The following is a 13,585-nucleotide window of genomic DNA, read 5'->3' as shown; positions in this document are numbered from 1 at the left end:
GATATTAATTAATCAATTAATTAATTCACACAAATGCTCCTCATTAGCAACTGTTGTACTCAATGATGCCCTGAAGTATCAGTACCAGACAGACAGATTGCAGTTTACTTTTTGTAAACGCATTTGTGGTTAGGTAGTTTATATTTAGATATATTTGTTGTACGATAAGGCTGCACATAAATAACTCTGTGTAAATCTGTTGGTATGGTGAGGATTAAGTATTAATAAAACTAACACTTTGTAGTGATCGATGCCAGTGAGACCTTCTCCTAACTCATTACAGGCATTATATCAATTAATCCTTATAATAACACTAATTACATAGCTGGCCCCTTTTCCCTATCCCCCCTCCCTTCCCAGATAGTGAAACTGAGGGTTAGAGAGGTAGGGGTTGAGTGACTTTCCAAGGGCCACAGCTGGTAATTTGCAAAGCCTCAACTTGAACCCAAATCCATCTGACTCCAGAGGCACCTCTTACCATTTAATAAGAATGTAGTGAAACCTCATTTATCCAGAGAAGAGTGTGACAATGACCTTAAACTTCCCAAATTCAGCATGACATCAGAAATCAGAAAAAAAAGTAAACACATAAAATAAAAGACTTTAGGGTAACCAGAACAGTAATTTTTAACAAACTATGTTATCTTTTCCCCCAGCCCAGCTCATAGCAAAGGAACGAGCTAGAGGCGGGTGGTTAGAAGCAGGTTCGGGGACAGCAGAAGTGACAGGTTAGTGTCAAGGGAAGAAATGGAGCAACCTAAAAAGCAGATGAAGAACTTGATTACTGTGGAGCACGTTGATGAGAGCTCACAATGACAGTGGCCCTGAGTCATCACTGTGTTCTCTCTGACTGTGACGTGTGTGATGCGTCCCTGTACGGCTCCCAGCGAGAGCAGTTGGGATGGCACAGTATTCAGAGGGGTTTGGCTTTGGTTTCCTGTGCCGCTCACTTCCTGAAGGGACGTGTTAATCAAGGAATTACTGAATATATATGCAAGTATAATGTATGCAGTATGCAAATATGAACTAAACCACACACACAAAACAAGTTAGAAAGAGTCTCTGTTTAGTATTTTGATGTCCTTTTCTTAGAGCTTTGAAAGACCCTACAAGTCTTGCTGAAAGGTGAATTAATTCCCTGCTTCCCCATCTGTCAGCCTTTTGGTTCTTAGAGTTTTCTTTCCTAATTCCATAGGCAAAGATTAGGCCCACAAACTTCCAACATTGCTAAAAAACATTCAGCCTCTTCCATAAATGTATCCGGCTTTGTTTTTTCTTTCTTTTATATTTTAATTTCCAAACAAACAAGCAGGAGCCCAGGACCCTAAGCCAGGCCCGATTAAGGAATGATGTCCCTTCTTGACTGAACTTAGAAAAACAAGCCTTGAGAAAGAGCTCATTGTGCTGTTTCAAACCACAGGGCCTGGCGTGGCCGGGCCCAGTCCCTCCTCCTGGAATACTGCGGACCTCAGGAACTCACCAGCGCTTCTCCAACTCCCAGATGGTCAGGATGGGTTCCAGTCTTTAATGGGCCCAATTGGCTCGAGATTTACATCCTGGGAAGAGAGCTGGAGAAAGTTTATTTAAAAAATAAATTACCAAAAAATAAATAAATAAATCAACCCACAAAACCAAAGGTAGTTGAAGCATAATGTATTCCGTTTAGCTTCCCTCCTCCCTCCACCCCTCCAAAAGCTGTTATTTTGAAAGATGATCTTGTTGCTGTTTTGTTTTGTACAGTTAACTGCATTGACTTAGGGACCTGGGTAGTTTTTTTTTTTGGTGAGAAGAATTGGGTGGTATGTTTTTGCAAATGCTTATTGAGGCTGCCAAGAAGTTTGTGGAGACGAAATAAAAATGATTTTTTTTTTCTTTAGTAACAAGATTTTTGAATGGGGTGGTATTGATTATTTCTTTTTTGTAGGTTGATAAGGGACTTCATTGAATCTTTATCCTAATTATTAGGGGTGGTTAATGGCATCACAGAATTTATTCATTCAGCATTCAACAAGTACAGGGTGAGGCAAAAGGAGGTTTACAGTTGTTTGTATGGAAAATATGATCTATACTAAAAGGGTAATATGCTAATTAGACCGGGAGACCTTCTGGGAGACCGGCCAGGGAGGGCAGTTGGGGGCCATGACGCTGGTAGGGGAGGGGAATTGGGGGCGATCAGGCCGGCGGGAGGGGGAGCAGTTGGGGGGCAAGCAGGTCGGCAGGCAGAGTGGTTAGGGGCGATCGGGCAGGCAGGCAGGTGAGCAGTTAAGAGCCAGTGGTCCTGGATTGCAAGAGGGATGTCCCTGTGGGATCGGGCCTAAACCGGCAGTTGGACATCCCTCGAGGGGTCCCATATTGGAGAGGGTTCAGGCCAGGCTGAGGGACACTCCCCCCCCATGCATGAATTTCATGCACCGGGCCACTAGTTAATAAATAATAATACAAGAATAAACTCTGTGCTTCACGTACTCACAACTGCAAACCTACTTTTGCCCCACTCTGTGTTTATTGAGTGTCTACTAGTTCCAGGTACTAGTAAAACTGGAAACATCACAGTGAAATCAAGACAAAGTTTATATCATAATGGGCTTATATTCTAGTCGCGGGAAACAGACAATAAGGAAAATATATCTACACCTCTGTACTCTGTACTCTGTATCTGTGTCTATATGAGAGGGATTTCAGACAGTTTTAAGAAATATTGCTAACTATTCAAAAGCTAGCTTTCAAATTCCCCATGTACTAGTAATTCAGTTCCTGAAACTTGTCGTTCAAAAGTCTCCTCTGACATTCATCCATAGAGTTTATCTCTGGGAATTCATGGAACCCAACATATTTTGCTAAACATTGGTTTAAATTTATGTTGTTGAAAGGACAAAGGGAAACCAGAATGTTTGTGAAACAGTAACTGCCTCCACTGGCGTTCTCTCACGTTCCCTGAGAAATCATAGACTGCCTTTGAGACAGGCAGTTCTTGGGAACAAAAAAATCTGTGTTATGAAACCCAGAGAAGTCTGATTAGGGAGCAAACCAGAATACACGGAGGGCCTCAGAAGAGCTGGCGTCCCCTGATTTATGTCATATCCACTTCGGGGGAAACAGAGATATAATACGGAGGTTCAGCCAGGACAGTTGCCACAAATATATCCTTTTCATATTTCAGCTTCCTTCAGGAACTCCTGAAGATAATTTTTTTAAAAAATGCCATCTTTAACTACAGAAAGATGAATGTTCCAGAATGGAGGGAAAATCAGTTTTCTTGTTCGCTCACTACCACTGTGTTGTCTCTTTAAAAGTCCTTGGATGATTTGGTTCTGAAGCTTTAATTATGCTTGTATATTATGGTTTCCTTATTTAAGTGTCTGCTTCATGTCCAGCACTCAGCACCCCCTGCCTATCTCAAAAGAGATGGATATTATTATCCTAATTGAGGAGGAGGGAGAATGCTGTGAGAATTATTAATACATAAATTAAAAAATTAATCTGGAAAGTGCTTTAGGGTCCCCAAAGAGCTCTTCCCAAACACAAAGCATCTTTCACATTATTGTAAGTACTAGAGGCCCGATGCACGAAATTCGTGCAAGAGTAGGCCTTCCTTCCCCCATCTGCTGGTACCAGCTTTCCTCTGGCACACGGGACCCGGACTTCCCTCGCAGCCCTGGCTTCTTCTGGAAGGATGTCCAGTCTAATTATCATATTACACTTTTATTATTATATATTCCCATAGTGCAGATAGGCTGGGGCAGTAATGTGATGAGTAAACTGAGGCACCGAGGGTGACAGTGGGTGAGTGGGCCAGCGTACCTTAGAACCCAGGCCCTTGGATGGGTAATACCTAAAAATCACCCTACCAGGGGCCACTTTAGGCTTTTTCTAGTCATTAGTGTTAACCATTTTCCCAGAGAAGAAACTTTTCCTTCATTTTACCTCTTCTCTTTAAGTCTTTGCTTGTTTTGGACTTTTTGAAAAAATAACTTTTAGTGTTGAAAGTGATTAAGGCTAAAATATTAAATCCTAAGGCCAGTAATGAAAAATCACTGGTGTGCTTTCTAGTAATCCCAGTTATTCTTTTGGCTTTGTGGCTTGGAACTTCAATTTGCATTTATTTCATATAGACCCACTGGTTGGAAAACACGCATAAAGGCTTATCTTGGAATGGCTCTTTTGTTTTGCTAAGAACTCATTCTCAGCTAGCCTCTCACCCATGAGAAGCGTTTTTTTGAGGACCTACTATGTTCCCAGACAGAACCTTTGAAGATGTAGGAGAAGCTGAGGACCCAGCCTGTCCTCTCAGGGATGGGGCTAGGGGGAAAAGCACACAAACCAGCAATTACGGAAAAGCAACAGACAGGAGCGGGGAGGGACAGCCTTGATTGTCTAAGTATGGTCGGTTATCCGTCAGGCAGGTTTGCCACTTCTGATTGGTTCCCTGATCATATTTCTTAACTCGCCTGAAACTCATTAGCTAATGCCCATACCTGCCCCTCATACTAGAGGACAGTAGTCACTGAAGCAGCTTCACACAGTACTTGGCACATAATTTGAAGACAGCAAAAGGCCATTGCTGCAGAAGTCACAGTGGAGGTCATCATGGCTGCCCATTCAGTGTGTGCTAGAGGGATAGAGATACTACATGCCACTGGCTCCCAGAGCAGGAAGTAGTTCCCAATTGCCTTTCCCCCCAGAATTCTTCATGTTTTCATTAACAGGTATTTAAAAATGCTAGGCACTCCCATTTACCTCCATGCAGGTCATACTTCTGCAAGAGGCTTTTCTCCTCTCCCATGCTTCTCTCTGGGTTGCCAGACTTTGCGGACTATCTCTTTCGGAGTTTTGCATCCACCTCCATGCACTTCTCTCTCTCTCTCTCTCTCTCTCTCTCTCTCTCTCTCTCTCTCTCTCTCTCCCTCCCTCCCTCCCTCCCTCCCTCCCTCTCTCTCTCTTTCTCTCTCTCTCTCTCTCTCTCTCTCTCTCTCTCTCTCTCTCTCACACACACACACACACACACACACACACACACACACAATCTTCTGTGCATTCATAGAAAAGAGAAAAGTTCCTCTCTCCTGTTTCTTGCACTTCTGTGGAGGACAAATGCTATCCACCACCCCCTCTCACATGTTCTGCCGGAAACCGAACACTGAGACATTGGAACTTAAATGTGAAAAGGGAATCCGGAATGCTTTGGTCAACCTTAATCGCTCTGAATGGTCAGAGCTAGTCACTCATTGTTTAGTTGAGACATTGGTAGTTAAAGAAACTCTCACCTGTTAATCATATGTAAATTTTTGCTGATTGTCTATTATTGGAATTTCCTGCCTAAAGGATATGGGTGTATCTCAGAACCCCAATAAAAGGGATGGCAAAGGCCAGAGCAGGGAGTAGTCCTCCCACTAGAGGTGGGCTCCCGCCTGGCCCCCCATTTACCCAAATTGATTCTTTTCTAGCTTCTCTTCATTTTGATTGCGGCCTTCTCCAGAAACCGGACCTGAATGGGAACCCTGAAACACGCAGGACGTGACAGGGGATTACCACAATGTTCCATCTCCCTCACAGCCACAGTAGCTTCACTTTGCACCCAGAGGTCATAGCAACGTGCCTCACCTGGCTCAGCCCCACAGACACTTCTGCTCTTGTGCTCTGAGTCTGGAGAAGAAAATGCTCAGACAAGGAGCTCAGCCAGGGTTGCCTTCACATGCTGGCAGCCTCTCCTGGGGCCTTGCAGAGACCACGTGTGTTTCTTTCATTGTAATGGAACACTTTAAAATGATGTCTTCTGACTACAGTGTTAATGAATTCTTATTGCCAAGGAGTTAGTGAACTCAGAGAGGTATGCAGGGGAAAATTAAATGACGCATAACTGTACCATCTAGTGGTACCTCTCTTGATACCTTGATGAGTAGGGGGATGTTTAGGCAAGGAATAGCATGGACAAAACAAAGATGTCAGTCAAGAATTGACATTTTTATGTATCCACATGCCATACTCTCCAGAATGTCTAATGGCCAAATGGGAAGTATGACTAGAAAGGGAGATGGACGTCAGGCCTAGGAGCACTCCGCATATTATTCCAAGGAGTTTGGAATTTGTAAATGGGGCAGTTGAGGCAGCTGAGAGTTTGAGTCAGGGAATGGCACGATAAGGTTGTACTTGAAGAAGCTAATTCTTGAGGAGAAAGTAGAAATAGAGGGAGAATATTTAGAAAATAGTCTGAGTGAGAAATGGTAATAAACTGAATAGGAGAAAGTGAAGAAGCAGAGCCAGTGGTGTTCAGATGTGTGTGTGGCGGGGATGTGGAGGGGAGGGGAGGGTGGAGGAGGGAATCAACATGACTAAAAGGAAAACTGAAGGGAGGAGAAATAAATATGATCTCAAGTTTTCTATTTTGGGTGTTTCAAAGGATAGCATTCCTTAAGTGTGAAAGTGAACACAGAGGCAAGAAATACATTGATAGGTAGTAAGATGATAAATTTGGCTCGGGTCACGTTGAAATTGAGGTGGCAATTAGACATGTTTGGGGAGATTCTGTTGCTGTTGCTAATCAAGGTTTGGTGCTTAGCCAAAGAGGTCAAAAGCTACAGGTAGAGATTTAGAAGTGAGTTTAGCTGAGGTGGTTGAGTCAATGTGTGAACTCAAGAAATGTTAGGCAAGTAAAAACAGGAGAATATAGAACAAAACTTGTGACAGTTCTCCAATTAAGAAGTTGGCAGGAAGGAAAAGTTTGAAAATGAGGAACACACGATCCTATGAATAAGAGATGCGGTCTGGAAAACACTTATTTGCAGGCATAAGAGATTGGTTTCCTTTCTGGTGTTTTAAATAATTTTGGTTAATTTTCCCAGCCATCAGATTTCTCATCTGGAATACATATCCCACAAGGACGGGTTTCAGAGATAGTGGCTGCGCAAGTGCTTCGGTAACCATTAGACACACGGCAAGTCGTATATCTTATAATTAGTGTCACAGTGGAGACTTCCAAGATGGGAGAAAGTAGTGTCAGATGCTACAGAGTTTCAAGAGAATATTTATTTTTAGCGCAACTCATTTGATTTGTAATTTAAGGAAGTTGAGTTAAGAGAGTGAATCTGTTCTCTAATCACTTAGAACAATATTTCCCAAAGTATGGATCATGTGTCCCAGACAGTACAGGAGACAGTTTTGGATTTGACACAGACGTTAAGTAGAACTGAATCACATGGTGAGAAAGCCATTCTCCGTTTGTTTCTCATTGAATCCTTTGGGTTTATGTTAATAGAGGAAGTCTCAGTTGGGGCAAATAAGTCTGTCACACCTAACACTAATTTCTATTTTCAATAAACTCCTTCAGGTTATCAACATGATTCAGCTAGAATTTAACAACATCGAATTAACTTTAAGATTACCATCTAGAATACCTCCTTATTTTGGCAGGGGATACCAGTTTTTTACTTGCAGTAGTGATAGAAAGTTTCCTTTTAAAAAAATATTTTTAAACAAAAAGGCAATCAATTTTTTAAGTACATAATTGTATAGATGACGTACAGATATGGCAAAACTGAGAAAGTGGTATTTTAATGATGGAAGTTTGGAAAATTTAGACTTACTCGAACCCTTCCTCTGTCTGTTGCAGAGAGTGACTACCTTAGTTCAACCAGGTTGGAACGATGTAGGAAATTTATCACGGAATGTGTGTGTGTGTGTGTGTGTGTGTGTGTGTGTGTGTGTGTGAGAAGAGAGAGAGAGAGAGAGAGAGAGAGAGAGAGAGAGAGAGAGAGAGAGAGAGAGAGAGAGAGATATCTTTGGGTCTAGACTTCCAGATCCAGACCCTGTCCTTCCCCTAAGATGTTGTTGGGTCAATTTTTTAAGCCATTGGACTTTTTTGAACGTTTGTGTCCTTAGGTGTTATAACGAGAGTGTTAGTTTTAAATGATTACTAGCATTCCTTTGAGAAATAAATTCTATGATTTTTGGAGTTATTAGTAAATAAGCCTACGCTTTCACATGGATAGAAGTCAGATAAAATATTTTTCCTCTGTAAGCCATCAATATCATGTGTCAATGCCAGAGACTGTTCCCAGACTAACATCCACAGAAAGAAAAACACCAGTGAATTCATTTTCTAATGATGATTCATATTTTGCCTCACTTGTGAAGCTTAGTGATTTCTAGAAGAAATCTCTGCTTTAGTTGGGGCAGTTGACTAGAACTGAAAATGAAATTATATGTGAAAATGTGGTTCAGTTCTCTGAGCCTGACACTTTATGCCAGCACCCTACTCTCAAATTAGTAGTTTAATCACTGTCATATCTAATCAATTAAAAAACGCCCATAAATTTTATTCCTCAGTGTAGCAGCACATCTATAATAATAAAAGCATAATATGCTAATTAGACAGGATATCCTTCCGGATGTCTTTCCGGGCAACCTTCCGGATGAAGCTGCAGTAGGCGGGGGCCGAAGCAGAGGCAGGCAGGCAGTGGGCGGGGGCTGAGGCAGAGGTAGCCGCCGCAGCGGCGGGTGCTGAGCCTCTTGTATGAATTTCATGCATCGGGCCTCTAGTAGGTAATATAAGTCCCTATACTTAAAAAAGACATCTTCACTCATCTATTTACTAATCTTTCCATCTTTAAAAAGACTTCCCTGAATAAAGGGAGGGGAGGTGAAGGATTTTCTAACTGGCTGAAAGTCCTCCTAAGTATTATTGTGAATTAACATTACTCTACATCCTAAGTAATTCTTAAAAATAGAAGCATACCACCTATTTGGAATATAACAATAGGGTGACTTTAACCATCAAAAACACGGCCAAGGATTGGGAAGCAATTGAAAAATGGATATAGCATAAGGATAGAAACACACACACACAGTCTTTGGATCTGAAAAATTTGAGTTTGTTACTGCTTTTTAAAAGTTTCCATATGGACAATTTCTTCTCTATGGGTAGATAGTATTTGTCACTGTGGTTTTTGAACTACATCATTGTCACTTTTTGCCCTAATGAGGATGATCTTATATAAGCAACTTAACCATTTTAAGATTCTGTTTCCAAATCTGAAAAATAAAAGGGATAATAATAAAAGCCCTTGCTCTGGCCACATTAATGTTTACATGTAAAATTCGCAGGAATGCAATAGATGCCTCCTAGGACCCTCAACGAGTGTTAATTCCCAACACTGCAAAGACACTACCTGAACAACTGAGATTAAATGTGCACTTGATTTTGGAAGAGCATCTCTTACTGCTCTTTAGAGCCTCTTTCTTTCTCAGATTCTCTGTATAATAATAAACTTGATTACCTGATTCCAATGCTTATAAATAAGAACAACAGATTAGAAGGTATAAAGGATACCAAGAGGAAACAGACAAAGAGACTGAATAAAATAGAGCTAATTTTAAAATCAAAGCTACCTGGTACCATTTGGTATGGGGGAAACAGCCTCTTATAACCTCAGAAGTCACTTAGGGCTTTTCTATATCACAGCAAGATATAATAAGGGGTATTCCAAAAGAAGACCTTGATTTCTCAAGGCTGAATTAAGTGATACATACTTTGCTTATTTTATAAAACATAAAGTGCATTTGGGAAGAATTTCAATATGAAAAGAATGAAACTTGAAGTCAATATTGTTTTGTACCTTTTCCGGGGAAACCCTTAGCCCTCCAAAACACTGGGCCATGGCAGTGGACTCAGCATCCAGGGGTTTTACTGAAGTATCTTGTGTGACTCCAGCAACTAAGCTAAAGCTCCACACCTTCTGTGGAAGGAGATAAGCCTTTCTAGTCATTTTATGATTTTTGTGCCGATAGCCTTTTCTTTATTTTTTCCAGAAAGAGTGTTTGACAGAAGTTACTGTGGATTTTAGCAATATCCACTTTCCCCCATTCTTTTCTCCAGGACTCTGTGTTAGGACAGTGGACTCAGGCAGGACCCACTGGCTGGTATTTGTGGGTGTCACCTTGATTCTCATGGTGTTACCTGTGATTCTCGGGGCAAACATTTGGCTTGGGCGTGGCTTACACATGAAAACAAAAGCCCTTTCTAAGTTATGCCCATAAGGACAGCACACACATACGTTGGTACAAACTGAAGTACTAACCCATAGTAGACTGACTCAGTTCCACAAATATTTGAGCTAAATGAATGTGAGAGAAGTCAAGTAGTGGGTAATGGCAGACACCACAGAGAGAGAATATATAGAATCCAGCACTATCAGAGGTCAACCCGTCAAATACCAGGTCTGGATTTTTCAAAGACCCAGATAATGCCAGTTTTATGGCCACTAATAAAATTTCAGTTATATAAACAAAGATAAAGAGTAATAAAAAATAAATTCTGCTTCGTGGTGTAATCTGATTGCCAACAGGGTTCAGAAACGAGCTTTCTCGTTGTGCACGTGGCATTGTATAATGGACCAGTGATCATTCTGCAGGCCCCTCCCCAACCTTCCATTTCCCTTTTATGGACAGTCCTTAGTTCTGCCAGATTCATAAACTATTCCAGGGAGGCAGGTTAAAGCCCTTTGATTGTGCCTCTGGTAGTTAATGCACCAAATGGTCTTTAGGGGCATTTCATAGTGTGTTCTGCAGCTAATCAGAGTGCCTCGGCCCAGTGATTTCCTACCTCTGTGCTTTCCACATGTTTAAGGGCTCAGTTCAAATACCAGGCCCACCGACTTGTGGAGAGACACGACAGAGCCCAGCTCTGAGTGGGGTGTCTGCTTTAAACAGAGATTTTCCAAAGGATATCCTGGTGTAGATAAATCATTTCATTAGGCCAGGTTCACTCTGCAAACCAGGAAGCAGAGTGCCTGCCGTGTAGGAAAACTCCGATAAACTTGTTATGGCTGTGCTCTGAGCACTTGTAAATATTGTTGTCCGTGTCTTTTATACAGGCTCCTTCGAGATTGTATTTAAACACTGACAGGTTCATTATGTGTTTTAAAGCTTTGTTTATTGAGAGCTGATAGCAGAGTTGCAAAAATGAGTCCTTTTCATATTGCAATGACATTTTTTTTTTCTTCCAAATGTCTCCCCTAGTTGATCACTCCCCATGCCATCCGCGTGCAGACCCCTCCTCGGCACATCCCTGGCGTTGTAGAAGTCACACTGTCCTACAAATCCAAACAGTTCTGCAAAGGGACTCCGGGAAGGTTCATTTACACAGGTAAGAGCCACTGCAGGGGTGAGCACGGGGCTGCCTTGGCCTCGTGAGTCTTTCACTTGATCTTGTTTGTATAAGTGTGTATTTTTTTTTGAACTCTAGTTTCTGTTAAGACCTGTTTTCTTTCTCTATTTCACCATATGCATGACCAAATGAGTTGCTGCTATTATTATTATTATTATCATTATTATCATTATTATGAATTCATCTGGATGGCCATGTTGAATGACAGAATCCGTCAAAATAATGGGTTGGATTTCTCAAGAAGCAGAATGAGAAGTAAGGGAAGGGGAAAGGGCCCTAGACAATCCTGAGTCTCTCTGGATGATACGCCATCCGTGCTGGGGTTGGTTTGCTTTATGGAGTATGGATGTGCTTTAAAGAACAGTGCGACTTTCTTCCAATCTGGGCATAGCTTTTGTACTGTAGGCAGTTTGTAGTTTGCACATTTACTTCTGGGTTGGTGCTTTGTTTCCCTGTAAGCTGCAGTTGGCATGTGGATCTGCCTCGTGGTAAGAAGCTAGGGTTACAGGTGGGAGGTGAGTTCCCTCCCATCGGTGGAAAGAAGCAGGCAGGTTCCCTAGGGAAATACACCGCGTGCATGGTCTGAGTGCCCACTGTGCACTTTAAGAGATCTTCGGATTGTGCTGTGCAAACTGGAAATGCAGGGATCTGGTTCCAATTCAGATTTTGATTCAGTAGCTCTGGGTGGGGGACCTGAGACAAGCTCCTGGGTGTGGCTACTGCTGCTGGTCCAAGGACCACAATGGGACTCATGTACCCCCAGCTTCGCAGTAGTCATCCCTGCATAGCTGTCTCCAGGAAGTGGTCCCATGTTTCCGTCTTCATTCAATAAAGGACCAGTGCAGTGAAGGGATAACTCTGTTAACACATCCTAATTATAACCATACAATTCAATAGACACATTTTATTTTGCTGTGACATTTTACCTCAGAGCATCTTACCTTTTGTATTTAAATACCAGGAACAAAATCAACCATGCTTCTTAGTGTCTGTCTCTCTCTCTTTCTCTTTCTTTCCCAATCCCTGCCCCTCAAAATTATAAAGACAATTAATGCATCCTGACCCTTGGAAATGCCTCCCAGCCCTTTAAACAAAATGCAGGTTTGGTGCCTGCTTGACAATTAGTTTTAGTTAATTGAAAATTATAGGATTGACCCAAGAGGAAAATTTTGTTTGCACTCCAATCACTTTTACAAATTAAGGAAAATTACCACAATTTTGTTTAGCTAAGGTTTCACACTGAGTTCAAGAAATTAGCTCAGCCATCCCAACAAAGTCAGCACTTTGTTAGTGAGCACTTGAAAAAATAATAGTCTATCTGGAGTTTTGTGGTGTATACAAACGAAGCATAGAGAAAGCGACGATGCTTTATAGAAGTAGGCCAAGTGTTTTTAATTAGGCTCATTGGTTCAGCGTAAGTTTTGAAGAACAATCAAACTAGCAGATTAGCTGTTTCTTTTAAAGCTAGGATTTCTTGCCATTCATTTTTCCCATGAGAACTTCCACATAGCACTACTTTTTTTTTTTTTTTTTTTTTTTTTACAAGCCTCATTATGGGCCTGCAGGAAAAGGACCAATTGCAACTTCTGATACTGTAACATTCCCCACCATCATTCCTATGGGTGGGAGTTTTTCACAATGTTCCTCGCTGAACTCGGTGTTCTGGAACATATTACAAAACCACAGAGGCCAAATGTTTTCTCTGAGGAGTTTGGACTCTGCTTTTGGCCGAAAACATTTAGGCCTCGCTGGCTGCTTATTTACTCTGCTATTAAGAACAAGAAAAGGAGAAGAAAAAGAAGAAAATGTCGTGCGGTGGGAGGTACGAGAGGCAATCAGGCATGATTCCGCCTTGGTGACAACATCCCTGCCCATTAATGGTTCCATTTTGTGGTCAGGTCTCATTTAGAAGAAATTATTTTTAATCAGTGTTCAACAAAATATCCCCTTGAGCCACCTGGCCATAAAGTTTTTTTTGTTGTTGTTTTTTTTTAATCATCCCCATTAAATTACTTAACTTCTCAAAAGAAAATAGCTAGGGACCCATCATTATTTGGAATTTTTTTTAACCATTTAAAAAAAATTGCCATCAATTTAAGAAATCACATCTTGGAAAACCCGTATCATAGGGGAATTAAGATCAAAGGTAAAAGTGGCATATTTGCAGGCCTAGCAAAGTAGTTAAGGATAAGAGGGAGAAATCCTGGGGGTGTGTGCACACTTGTAAATGTGCAAGAAATGTAAAGTATGAAAAATACTTCTGCTGGCCTCAGACTGTGGGCAATAGACAAGAAGACTTCGTTTTATCAGCATTCTAGAAGAGAGTCTAACCTCTCCCCGTGTGGCAAAAAGAAAAAAATTGAAGAAATTGGCATGAAAACCTCCCCACTGATATAGTTGGCTGTTCACAGTCACGGTGACATT

The 13,585-nt window shown here is 41.5% G+C and overlaps 1 protein-coding gene across 10 annotated transcripts in view; it reads left to right on the top strand.

The window, feature by feature from the left end:
- The window catches only part of EBF1 (EBF transcription factor 1), a 385,879-nt gene that overhangs the window by 291,430 nt on the left and 80,864 nt on the right, over positions 1 to 13,585 (top strand). For all 10 annotated transcript variants that reach the window (XR_008556430.1, XR_008556431.1, XM_008147667.3 and 7 more), the window contains exon 10: positions 11,014 to 11,140. Coding sequence is in view for 8 of the 10 variants with exons in the window: in XM_008147667.3 (XP_008145889.1) it covers positions 11,014 to 11,140 (127 nt within the window). In the remaining 2 variants the exon portion in view is untranslated. The remainder of the gene's footprint in view (positions 1 to 11,013; positions 11,141 to 13,585) is intronic.

Source organism: Eptesicus fuscus, chromosome 6 (genome assembly GCF_027574615.1).
Source record: "Eptesicus fuscus isolate TK198812 chromosome 6, DD_ASM_mEF_20220401, whole genome shotgun sequence".
In the NCBI taxonomy this organism is placed as follows: Eukaryota; Metazoa; Chordata; class Mammalia; order Chiroptera; family Vespertilionidae; genus Eptesicus; species Eptesicus fuscus.
The sequence above is the reverse complement of the archived record's forward strand: the minus strand, read 5'-3'. Positions and strand labels throughout refer to the sequence as shown.